General features: G+C 46.2%; 1 protein-coding gene across 1 annotated transcript; it reads right to left on the bottom strand.

Moving 5' to 3' along the window:
- Positions 1–693: 693 nt before the first annotated feature.
- Positions 694–5,927, bottom strand: fzd4 (frizzled class receptor 4). Its single transcript, XM_010893725.3, has 4 exons — positions 5,144–5,927; positions 3,358–3,885; positions 3,003–3,148; positions 694–2,885 (listed from the first exon to the last, which is right to left on the bottom strand). The coding sequence occupies exons 1-4, from the start codon at positions 5,408–5,410 to the stop codon at positions 2,222–2,224; spliced, it is 1,605 nt and encodes a 534-aa protein (XP_010892027.1). The 5' UTR covers positions 5,411–5,927; the 3' UTR covers positions 694–2,221.
- Between the last annotated feature and the right edge of the window lie 6,813 nt (positions 5,928–12,740).

A 12,740-nucleotide genomic window follows, 5' to 3' on the forward strand; every position in this document is an offset into this window, starting at 1 on the left:
ACTGGTTTGGTTGAACAGTACAAAAGAGAACCTCCCCCTGGATTTTCTTTCTTGTTAATATCATAATTACTTTGAAAACCTGCTCCATTAGATTAACAGTCACCTTGTTGACATTTGGTTGATGCTGATGAACGTTACCCGTTTCAGTAAACAGACAGTAAATGTGTTTGTAAAAAAAACGGCTTGTTTCATATTGTGTATTTATGCAGGCATCCTAACTCCAATATCCACTAATGGGTATTTTGAAAGGATAATTAAAAGTCCTAAAAGTGGATTCGAATTGGCCTCCCAGTGTTTTCCATGCTAATTTAATATTTTTCTCTATTTGTTCTTGTATTTTTTTCTGTTGTTGGCCTTGTATAAACCTCCCTGAGCTCAAACTCAAGGCTGAATAGCAGTTTGTACCAGATGTATTATTCAGTCCCACCACCTGGTGTAGTTACACCATTTAAGCTCTAGAAGGCAGCATTTTACAACTAATACCTTACTGGAACTAGTGAATAAACGTCATAAACTCAGGCTCATTTATATCCTTTCAATCTGAACATGTTAAGATTATTTTTAATCCAGTTTTCCGTATGATGTAGCACTGATGCAGTCCCAGTAAATTATGTTTTATATATAACATTACAAAAAAGGCCATGAAAAAAATCTGTAGTACATTTTAAAACCAAAACGTTTTTATTACTTCTTCTGATACAAAAGTGTTTTTTAAATAACAAACTTCTTTTTAGGTTTTTGACACATTCTTACAAAGATAAATTAGCATTATGTATAGTACATTAATGACAACAAACAATTTACAAAATAGTTATTTTTCCTAAAGTACTTCATAGAGTTGCGGGCCAGCTAGAGTTGGCAATATTCAAGGGTCTGAGGTGCCAACAGGTTAAAATGACAGGCCAATTCCTAAATGAAACCCAATACAATTCCTTATAAAGTAGGCACCTAATTCTGACCTGGTCACTATATAGGGAATAGAAGTGTCATTTGAGACCCATTAATAAGAGTGCCATACATTCAAAGACTTGCAAACACAGAGGACCTTTCTGCTTAGATTGTCTAGCAACACAGAAGTTGAAAAACAGGCCTGTAAAAGAGCAGTGAGACCTGTCAGTAATAAAGAGCATAGAGACAGGACATTAACAGAGAAGAGCAGAGAGACAGGACATTAACAGAGAAGAGCAGAGAGACAGGACATTAACCGAGAAGAGCAGAGAGACAGGCCTGGAACAAAGAGCAGAGAGACAAACCAGGAACAGAGAACAGCAGAGAGTCAGGCCAGTAACGGAAACAGCAGAGAGACAGGCCAGGAACAGAGAATAGCTGAGAGACAGGCCAGGAACGGAAACAGCAGAGAGACAGGCCAGGAACAGAGAAGAGCTGAGAGACAGGCCAGGAACAGAGAAGAGCTGAGAGACAGGCTCAGACTTTAATGCAATAATATCTCAGCTGAGGCAGCACATTTTTTGGGAGTGGATTGCATAAGGGTGCTACTGTGCAGGCTGTATGAGGGCATGTCCGTGTGTTTGTAGGTGTGTTATTGCATTGGCGTGGTGTGGGTCTTGATTGTCTAGCAGAAGAATACCTGCTTCTTATCACACATTTGGAAAGGAAAACACTTCCACCAGTTAATATCGGACCACCATATGTGACTGAGGGTCACAGGTTAAAGTTCATAGCAAAGTGTCTGTTTCCTAGTTAAAATGTACATCAGTGGAGGTCAGCAATGGTGCTCACTGAGCACTGAGGTGAAGGCCACTGGCCTATGTTTCCCAGGTGCCTTAGCTGCAGCTCCGTCACTACAAATCCCAGGTGCCTTTGCAGTAGTATAGCTTCATAGCTACCAGAGTGCGGCTGGCTAAACAACACAGAGACTCCTGTCTCTACTAAGGCACGTTAATCAAGATAAGTCCACATCGGCAAGTCACGGGGCATTTCATTGTGGCTGTAGAGTTTAGATCTGTACATCATCTGCACCATGGCTGTCCAGTGTAAATTCAACCATTAAAAAGGTCGTCTTTAACAACAGAAGTCTTTAAGATCAATCAAGTTCCGGAGCCTGCTTCAGGCTGCAACACAGTCAGTCTGTGACCACGGTTTAGACTGCTAGGAGAGAGATAACAGAGGCGTAGGAGACCGCTGTGTGGCTCAGGATTGCCATCTTTCTATACCTCTCATTCTCCAAGGCAGTGGATGTGAGGTAACTCCCCCCGGACATTCACACCACGGTCTCGTTGCCCTTGGCCGGTTTGATCCAGTTCTCGCCCGGCGCCCGCTTGCCCCTCCCCACCCGGCTGTCCCTCCAGAGGCGGACGGAGCAGCGTTGCCAGGTGTGCAGGGTCTTGACCGACCAGATCCACATGCCCGACGTGATGCCCACGAGCAGGGACATGAAGATCCTCAGCATCTCGGCCGCTACGTACGAGTCCCTGGCGCTGGCCCTGAAGTCCCCCCAGTGGGAGAGCTGATAGAGGTAGCACCCGATGACAGTGGAGGCCGGCACCATGTAGAGCACGGAGAACACGCCGATCTTCACCATCAGGCGCTCCAGCTTGTCCGTCTTGGCCCCGTCCTTCTGCAGGTTGGAGCGGATCTTGAAGAGGGCCACCAGGCCGGCGCAGATGAACAGCGTGCCGACAACGAAGTAGGCGGCAAGCGGAGCAACCACGAAGCCTGTCAGGGCCTCCTGCTGCAGGTTGCCCACGTAACACAGGCCCGTGAGGTCGTCGGCGTCCACCAGGCGCATGATGAGGATGACGATGGTCTTGACGGCCGGGATGGCCCAGGCCGCGATGTGGAAGTAGGAGCTGTGCATCTCAATGGCCTCGTGACCCCACTTCAGACCGGCGGCCAGGAACCAGGTCAGGGTCAGGATCACCCACCTGGGGGAAGACAAGAAGAAGAAAAAAGAGACCGTGAATGTCTGAGGGCTAGGAGAGCGCTCTTGCAGTTACACTCGCTTCCGTACTTTTCACCCGGGCGTTCTCGCCGTTACTCACCACAGAGAGGAGGCCATGCCGAAGAAATAAAGGAGAAGGAAGACGATGGCACAGCCAGTACTTTTTAAGCCCTCCTGAACCAGAACCGGTACCGCTGCCTCCTCCAGATCGCAGGACACGCGCTCCCGACCCAGAGTCAGACGGACCTACAGAAAGAGAGACAGTGAGACAGGTTAGACGTGGATCATTATGGGTCATAATATAACATAGCTTCTTATCCAGGTCTAGTTTTCTTCATGAACACTGACAGCTAGGATGTCCATCCAACTGCTTCAAGACTGTCCAGCCAAATCATTGATCACGGAGAAGAGAAGGCTGGCAAAAAACTACTGAGAATGAATTTCTCAGGGCTTACCAGGTAGGCTACGCTGTAGAGATTGGAACACATGGAGAGGAAGATGATGGGTCTCTCAGGATAGGAGAAACGCGTCGAGTCCAGGAGGAAGGTGAGGACGGTCAGGGTGGTGGAGAGGAAGCACAGCACGGCCCAGACGGCCATCCAGGCGTCCGTGAACACCTTGGCCCCGCGCCGGTACAGCCCCGCGTCATACCCACACTGTAGTGCGCAGCTGTGGCTCCGCCTCACCCAGGCGTACTGGTCTGGCCCCGCCCCCAGGGCCTGACACTCCTCCTCCTGGGGGGGCAGGGGCCTGACGGGGTGGTACGGGGCCTCCTCGTCCCCGGGACCCTCCATGCACATGTGGTTGTGGTCGTTCTGAGGGGGGAACAGGCTGCAGTTGAGCAGCTCGGGCCAGACGAAGCCGAACTCTGTGAGAACGGGCAGGCATTTCCTCTTGACGGACAAGCACATACTGCCGCACGGGCCAATGGGAATGGGCACCTTGTCGGTACACATGGGCACATAGACGGCACACAAGAAGAACTGTAGAAAAGGAGAGACAGAGTGTTACTTCTGCATATGTACACTTCATAAATTGCTAAAATTGGACTACCGTTCAGTCTGCACTGCTTGGTTTCTGGTTTCACGGTGTTGCATCATGGCGTCTGCACCTTGGATTCCACACTAGTTGTAGACTATGACTGATAATGAACATGAATTGTGTTTTGAACTTCGATGTCTGAGAAAAACAGGCAACTATAACTAAGTTTGCTGTGAAACTTTTAGTGACTTTTCAAATGATTATTGAACCCAATACAACAAATGAACAGGTATTCAAAACAGTCCCGGAGGGATGGATGTCTGATGAAATCCAACCCTTTAACCTTAAAAACACCAAATCTAAAAATGGTGTCTGTACACATACATGTGTGCGAGGGTTACCCTGCTGTGTGGGATGCATTGGATAGCACTGGGATAGTGAGAGAGGGACACCATATCAGTGACGTTTCTGTTGGACTGGAGCCGTTCGCTTTTACCACAGGTAACCTGAGTGCTCTCTAGTGTATGTGTGTGTGTGTGTGTGTGTGTGTGTGTGTGTGTGTGTGTCTGTCTATCTGTATGTGGCTGAGGAAAAGCCTAATTTGTGGGATTTCTCTTAGCTCACAGGAAATGTCAAGTTCCACTCACAAACACACTAAACAATTAGAGAGGACCTCAACACAACTCCCCTCTATCACCAATAACAGGCAGCACAGCACCAAGTCAACCCCCAAAATAACACCACAAACCCTCTTAAATCAATTAGAATTGGAATAAAAAACTGCACCCATGTCAAATTTAATTTCCTTAGTCTGAGCTGCGGGTGTTTTGTCGTGTCCACAGGCGATTATGGAGCACTGATTCATTACAGTAATCAACGGAAAACACTGCTAACCAAAACAAATAAGTAGTCATTGGTCATTTTAGTTAGGGCAATAAATCCCTTTACGAGGAAGAAGAAATAAAAAATATTTCCTTTAGGACTTCAAGGTGGATCAGGCAGACAAGCTGACTTGCAGAGATAGTACTGCGAGCGGCATTGTTGCTATGTGGATCTCTCTCCTCTCCCCAGCCATGTATTATCTCCGTGCCCCGTGCTACTCAACCAACACCGACATGTGCTCTCTTCCTCTCCACTTACACAGCCCGGAACATAACCTGTGACTTGAGCAGCTATAGAATATTATTGTGTTTATTTGTATGCAGGCGCTCACATTGGGCTGGCTGAAGCACCTACTGGGTAGAAGTTGTGTGTACGTACCTTCAACTGGCTGGAGCAGCCGTACTGTATGAGCGGTGTGAAGGTAGTAAGCTGGAGCTCCGCGTCTGACTGCAGGACGTTGCCCACCAGGTTGGGCATCTTGGTAACGTTGTAGCCCAGGTCCTGGCACATTGCGATGCGGATCGGGTCGCATGTCATCTCCTCTGTCTCGTCGCCGAATGCACGCACCAGGCCATTAAGACTTGGACCACACAGCAGCGCGAGGAGGAGCGCCACCACCGCAAGAGCGTTCACAGCCCGACGCATAGTGATGAGTGAGGAAAGTTTCTAAGATATTCCGATATGAATCCAAACTGATAGGTTTCCCGGAGTAGCTTGATAGACACAAGTCCGCCGGGCACGGGGGAAAGTTTAGTCCACTTCACAACGCGCGGCCAGTGGCTGTTTATACCCGCTCCAGGTTCAAGACGAAACGGTCCACTGGAACCATAGTTGTTAGCCTACCCTGACCGTAGAGCGAAGATGGAAACAAAATATCCAAATGCAATGATAATAACGGGAACTGTAAAGTCAAGATCCCCCTTGGAATTAAAACTCCTGGCTCGCGTAGTCTGTTTTCGTAGGTTTTTCTGTGGTTTCTCTTGCACGCAACGTAGGAGACATCCCAGAGCCCGGTCCGTTGCCTGGTTGCTCCGTTAGGTATTGCGCTCAATACGCTGTGGGTAATAACAGGCTGCTGGTTAGTTTTCTCCCCGCGCACCTCCGCCCCACTCCGTAAAAAGGCGAGTTCTCCTTCTCTCTGCGAGGGACAGCCAACTAGCTGCCAGGAGAGTTCTCATGCGCCAATAGGCGGGAGAGCGCTCAGAAGGGCGGAGTTTCAGATGAAGAAAGTTGCCTGTGGCCCTCTTCATGTTCAGAATCAGAGAGCGGAATTCAGTCCTCCTGACAAACTCCAGAACTAGTATTTATTTCGGCTGTGGGTCATATTTTTATTGGCCGTATTTTTAGAAATAAAATGCAGTCTCGCCCCTGAAACAAGATCGTTTTGGTTTAACTTTAAATCCCTAATGGCCTTAAAAACAGACTGCATCTCCAATACAGACTCAACCCCCCCACCCGCCGGCGGCTCTTCAGCTACAGTGTTTATGACATTCTAATGGAGGTTATAGTAATGCGAGAACTCTAACGTATTGTACATTCAGAGTATAGGCTCGTTGTCAAGACTGACCGAAAGAAAAGTTGTTACATATTTTTTTGTTTTTTCTCACATGGATTGCTTAGTCTCTGTGTGTGTGTTTTTCGTTGCTGTGATGACCCCGCGGACACCCCTGATGCTAGTTGCGATATCGGCTAGGAATGGCATTCCACGCATGCCCCAAAAACCTAAACACGCGTCGAAGAGACCCAGCCTTCTCTGTAACTTGTCCTGTATTTATTCACGAAACAAGGAAAATAGAACAGAATGAAAAACAACATGACCAGCGCGCTTCCTCTGAAAGTGTATATACGCCCCAATACATACACACTTGGTTTCCCCACTTACCGATTCCGTTGAGGGGTATTTAACGTGACAGTTGATTGGTTGCAATAAAACGACCCCCACCCGCTGCCATATGTGATTTATCGCTCCCCCGCCCTCCAGTGCGCGCCAGGTCAGCTCTAGAGTAATTAGCGCTTGGGCGCGCTGGAGATGATGGCTATCGCGGTAGAGGAGAGGGAGATTTCTGTGTGTGTGTGTGTGTGTCACAATAATGGCTGGTGGAGAACGGATACTTCTTTTCAGAGGTCCTGATATATGGCCTATACAGCCACTTGTAGAAGATCAGAAAGCAGCAGGTCTTTCCATTGACAGGTCTATCGCTGCCACTCAGAGTGCAAAGCCGTAAATAACCCTTAATTTGTCAGTCTACCCACTGCCATCAGGAGTACCTATTCAGTGTATTTATTGTTGCCAATTAAACACAAGCAGTTTAAACGTAATACCAATGTTTACTTAACTGTGGAGAGTAATAGGGTACTGCTGTACTGCTATGGGACCACTAGTGTATTTACCAGGTCCTCAATGCATGTGGTATAAAGCGGAATTCTACTAGGCTTTTAGGCAGAGAGTGAAAGGCAGTACACCCTGCAGACAGAAGGAGCAACACAAGTGTGTTTCAGTCACCCGATAGCATCTCATGGCTCATTGCCCAATCCCTCAGTCCTTGAAGTGGGGTATTAATAGGCCTGTGAACTCCTTGGAATGACAAGTTTGGATGTGAGTGTGTGTGCGTGTGCGTGTGTGTGTCGGAACGGCTGCTCAGATAGACTTGGGGTCCACATGATGCTTCCCCTCTGGTGCAGCTAGCTCACATTACGTTGCTGCAGCGCTAGAAGGAGCTTGGGGCGCTGTCAACAGTCCATCCTCCCCACCCTCACCCATCCCTCTCTGTTTGTCACACTCTCATGTTCTCTTTCCCACACTCCCCTCCTCACGCTCTCCACCGCTGCACAGTGTTGCAGAATGCTACATTTCTCTCACTGTAGATGCACTGTAGGAGAAAAGAGAGGGATAGAAGACTATGTTTATGTCAGTGGTTTTAGCATGGACATGACTGTTGAGGTTTTTCCAAAATCTTGGCGGAGACCTAGCTGATCCACCTATGGTGGTCTAGATAACCAGAACCTCGGTGGCCAATTCTCTCCTTACTTCAACACAAGGCCTAATGTTTTATTGTCAGGTAAATGTTGTAGAAGAACACCTGGTCCTATGTACCTCCTCATTACAGAAAGACACACTGCATTGTATTATGGACTCAGTAGCCCATGGTTTGCTGTGTAAAGCAATCAGACAGGCATGAAGGCATTCAGTTACTGTTCAATTCCAAATTAGAAGGGACAAAACAAATGACCTAAGCAACCTTGATTGTGTTATGATTGCATTTGCCAGGCATTATGGTTCCAGTCAACTTAGGAACAACCCCCCTCCAGGGCTTTTCACACAATACAGTATCTATGGTTTACAATTAATGTTGCCATAAACAAACAAGCAGATGTTCTGTAGTGCTCAGCTCATTGTAGAGAGAGTTGGAAGGAAAATGACAAGAATCGCGCAAATTCACAGGTGGGCCAAAAACGGGGAATGTGACCCTGCAGTACAAGATTGGTGTGAAGAACATAGGAGAACATTGGAGAATGCGGTGTGGAGAACATGGTGTGGAGAACGTGGTGTGGAGAATGTGGTGTGGAGAACGTGGTGTAGAGAACATAGTGTGGAGAACGTGGTGTGCAGAAAGGGGTCTGAAAAACTTAATCTCAGAACTCATTGGTCACAGATGGTCTATTGCAGCAAAGGACAACACCAGGTTCCACTCCTATCAGACAAAATCAAGAAAGAAGTATTTTAAGTGGGCAAGCAAGAAAAACTGAAGATGTTAAAAACAATCCCGTCTGACAATGCTTCCTGCTTCCTGTTGCGTCATGCTGATGGCTGATGCTGACGAGTCAAGATCTGGCATAAGCAACACAAGCCCACAGGCACATCCTGCCTTGTGTCAATGGTACCGGCCCACATCATGTCCCTTAATAACAGCTGAGCAACATTTGAACGCCGTTAAATCAACGTCCCAAAGGCGAAAGGCGGGTTTGCAGGCAATGGGACCCTCAACCTAGAACTGCTGGTTGTATAAGGTCCTCCGTGGATGCTCAGACTGAGTGTAAAACCCTTACTATGCTTTGCCTTCTTCCTTCCCTCGGGGCACAAGTGTCCCATTTGTGACGGAACGTTTATATTATTGTGGCTCGATGGGGTTTGCGTACAACCCTGTAGTTGTTGTATCAGGGACAAAGTCTAACCCTTAGTCTATTCTCCTAATCTGCCATACCTCCAATGATCTAACCTGCTATGTTAACTATGTAACCTAATACGCTGTTATCTCCTAACCTGCTATCTAAGGAATCATCCGTTTTGACAAAAAAGGAGTTTCCTCAGAAACCTGAGCTGGTGATTCACTGGAAGACTGAACTGTATGCTAACAGAGTAAGACTATACTAGGGTCTAGACTTTACTGTTATCTAATTTACAGGCCTTTCAGTCTAGGCTACTTATCCTTGATTAATGACCGGCTGTGGGGCTCTACTCAGACCAGACCAGTTTTCTCCATCTTAGGTCTGTGAACCAGAGCTGGTTCCTGGAGGACAGCCTGCCGGACACCGGCATACCACTGATTAAGTACTACTGATTTTACTCCTGATTTAAAGCAATTCATACTTTCGTCTGTAGAAACATTTACTGTAAGTAAACTTAAAGATCTTCCTTTTTGTTAATAAACTTCCCCAATAAGATGCAAATCAGTCCCTACAATCGACAGACCTGAATCATTCAGATTGAAATCTGGTTTACCTCAACTGCATTTCAGTGTATTTTATTGAGGTTTTACCAGTAGCCTGTAACAAATGTCTGATACATCCATGTGTCCTCAGATAGAGAATGAGTAAATATTCTTGACTGATCATGTTATGCCAATCTTAAAATAATACTTAGTATGTACAGGGCTTACAAAAATTGCACAGATATATTGATGTTACAAAAAAGAGATTTTAAAATGTAGCAGTCAAACGGACACCAGAAGAAGAAGGCCATGCTTTTCCTGTCCCTGGAACAAAAATATATTGAAAAGACCTACACTACCGAAGGCCACTCATGTATTTATGGCATATCTCCCTCTCTCCCTCCCCCTCTCTCTTTCTCCCTTTCTCCCTTCCTCTCTCTGTCTCTCTCTCTCTGTCTATCTTAACCTCTCTCTCTAACAAACACTCATATTCAGAGGGACATCGACCTCTTCTCCTGCTGACCTTCTGAAGTGACAGCTGGCTCTCTTCCTCTGACTGTTGCGTGTTTTATGTGCTGTAACTAAGTAACCCCGTAATATGTATCTCTGCAGGCCTGTTCACATGGTGATTTATCCTCAGTGTGTGTGCGCGTGCGTGTGTCTCTATGTGTCCGTGCATCTCAATGTGTGCTTTTGTTTCAGGATATTAGTAGATCCTGTATCGGCTGGAGAAAATCAGCATTTGTGTGTGACCTAGGCTCCACAAAATATGTGTTTTTACGTTTGTCCGTTTTCGTCGAACAACTGTCTGCATGTCAGCCATCCTGTGATGTCACTGTCAACCTAACGGTATGTAGAATGAACGTGAGTTGTAGTTGCGAGTCTGTCTGTCTATTTCAACGATGTGTGTGTGTGTGCGTGTGTGTGCAATGTGGGCGAGTATGTGGATGCGGTTTGCGATCCAACTCTGTCTCCCTCCGAGAACGCGTGCCTGTGGTGTTTACGCAACAACTCCCTGTGTGTGTTCCTCTGCGTGTGTGCGTGTGAACGTGTGTGTGTCTGTTTGTGCATGTGTTTGCGTGCCCTCCCTATACAGTGGGAAAGCGCCTGAGACATGGACTCTGCCGAACCACGGTGACACCATTAGTTAAGAATGTGGAACTCGTCGGCCCCCTGCGTGTCGTTGGGGGGCAGAGGGGTTCAGTTCTGGGGCCGAGGAAGAGGTGTGGGGATTGGCTGGTGGGGGTAGCATTAGGGTGGAGAGTGTCGTATGAGGGTGGAGGGGTGTGTGGGGGGGTTGCACTTAAGTGAACATTTTCTGCTGACTGCCGTGTTGAAAAGGTGAAGGGCTGAGAGCCAACAGCCTGCTGTAGTTAGAGAGAATCTGTGTGTATGAGAGAGGAAGGGGGTGTGTGTGTGTATTTCAGAGAAATAGAGACCGAGAGAGGGGAGAGAACTCCAAGCCAATCTGAAACCCAGATGTGAGGTGAGCAGACAGTAGCCTGAAGTATAATCAGTACAGTATGTAATGTGTTTGTTGTAATGTGATTTGTGTCTGTTTCCTGTGGTCTGTGTCACTCTGCTGTTTCTCTGTCAGTTTGTTATTATTAGTGTTCCTCACTGGTTTCCTTGGCACCTGTCTCTTCCCCATCCTGCGTCTCCTGCTTCCTGAAATAGCCCTGCGTCTCCAGAGGGGAAGCGGCCGTGGGAAAAATGTACCACACCACTAGCAGCTAATGCTGAGCTAGCATCAGGTCTAAAACATAGCTAGCTACATACTGCACACCTCACTAACCTGTGTCTGTGTGTACTTGTTTTACAATATTTGTGAGTACCTAAAGTCTTGAGGTAGGTTTAGTATGGTTTAGGGCTAGCATTAGGGTTATTGTAAAAGTGTAGCAATACCAGTGTGTGTACGTGTGTTTAGCTACATTTGCAGTAGCGGTGACTAAATAGGGATCGATTGCCAGAGCCCTGAGCCAGCAACTGAGTGGTGCTGCTGATAGCACTGCGGGCATCTGGGCATGGTGTCCTTTCCCCAAAATCACGTATGTGGCCACTGATACCAGGGAGAGAGAGAGAGAGAGAGAGAGAGAGAAGAGGAAGAGAAACAGTTGGAGATAGGGGAAGCAAGAGAGGGAGAGCTAGGAAGAGAGTGTGCTTCTGTCCAACATGGAAGGGCCTACAGCAGGCACTCAGAACTTCAGTACCCATTCAATCAGACATGGATGAGAAAATTAATGATTTTCCAAAGAAGGTCCAGAAGCCAAGAACACAAACATAAATTCAACCTAAACAGCGTTGCCCTAGAGCAAACATCTACACTTACCTTGGCCTAAACATCAACAGCATAGGCAGCATAAACAAGGCTGTGAATGATGTGACAGCCCCCCCACACATCATCTGCCAGTAAAACTGTTTGTATAATCTCGTTTTGCAGGAATATGGGTGGGGCTTGGTTGAACATCCATGTTGATTGGGTGAATCTGTGTGGCAGCATACAGGTGCCCTGGTCACATTCAGCTCTCTTTCCTCTCCCCATATGCACAACTTTAAATTCACTTTTTTCCCTTTATCCATGTAGTTTCTTTGCTTTGTTGTCACAGCCTAAGAGGTGGAATATTTACTTTGAATTTAATATTTTTATATTGATTGACAAGAATAATAGAAAAATTATATTGGAAACATTAGCATAAAACATTAACTGCAGATGTTTACTGGTCATTTATGCCTGTATTCATGCTAAAAGTACAATATAAAAAGTACTATTCTTAGACAGACAAGTTTTGTCTTGAGTTGGATTGGTTGCTTGTGAAATTTGAATGGATTATTGGGGATGTTTATAAAACCTAAAAAACAGTCAATGTCTGCCAAACTGGGACCTATATTAAACTTCCCATCCTCTTCACCAGGTTACAGTTTTTCTCAATGGATTTGACACATTTCTCCAGACTCAGGTAACTGCTCTCAAAACTGTTAACACAGTGATCTGAACACTTTGTAATTGTCCTAAACAGATTGTACATTTTCCTTCATTTCATACCAATTACAAATTTTCTCAAAACACTGTGCACAAAATTCTCAAATGTTTTCAAAGTAGTTCATACAGCCAACCAAAATGTTAATGTATACGGAAAAAACAATTGCTGATCTTTTTATAGATTTTTACAAAAATCACAAACATTTGTCTACCCTTTTCCAAACACAACAAACAAAACTGTTATTTGTTAAATTCTCAGTTGCAAATGGTTTCTTTCCAATCAGCCCCAAATTGGTAAGTGCAAATTTCCTAATGGTTTACACATCTGTCTTACAGTTTGTCTCAT

Source organism: Esox lucius, chromosome 1 (genome assembly GCF_011004845.1).
Source record: "Esox lucius isolate fEsoLuc1 chromosome 1, fEsoLuc1.pri, whole genome shotgun sequence".
In the NCBI taxonomy this organism is placed as follows: Eukaryota; Metazoa; Chordata; class Actinopteri; order Esociformes; family Esocidae; genus Esox; species Esox lucius.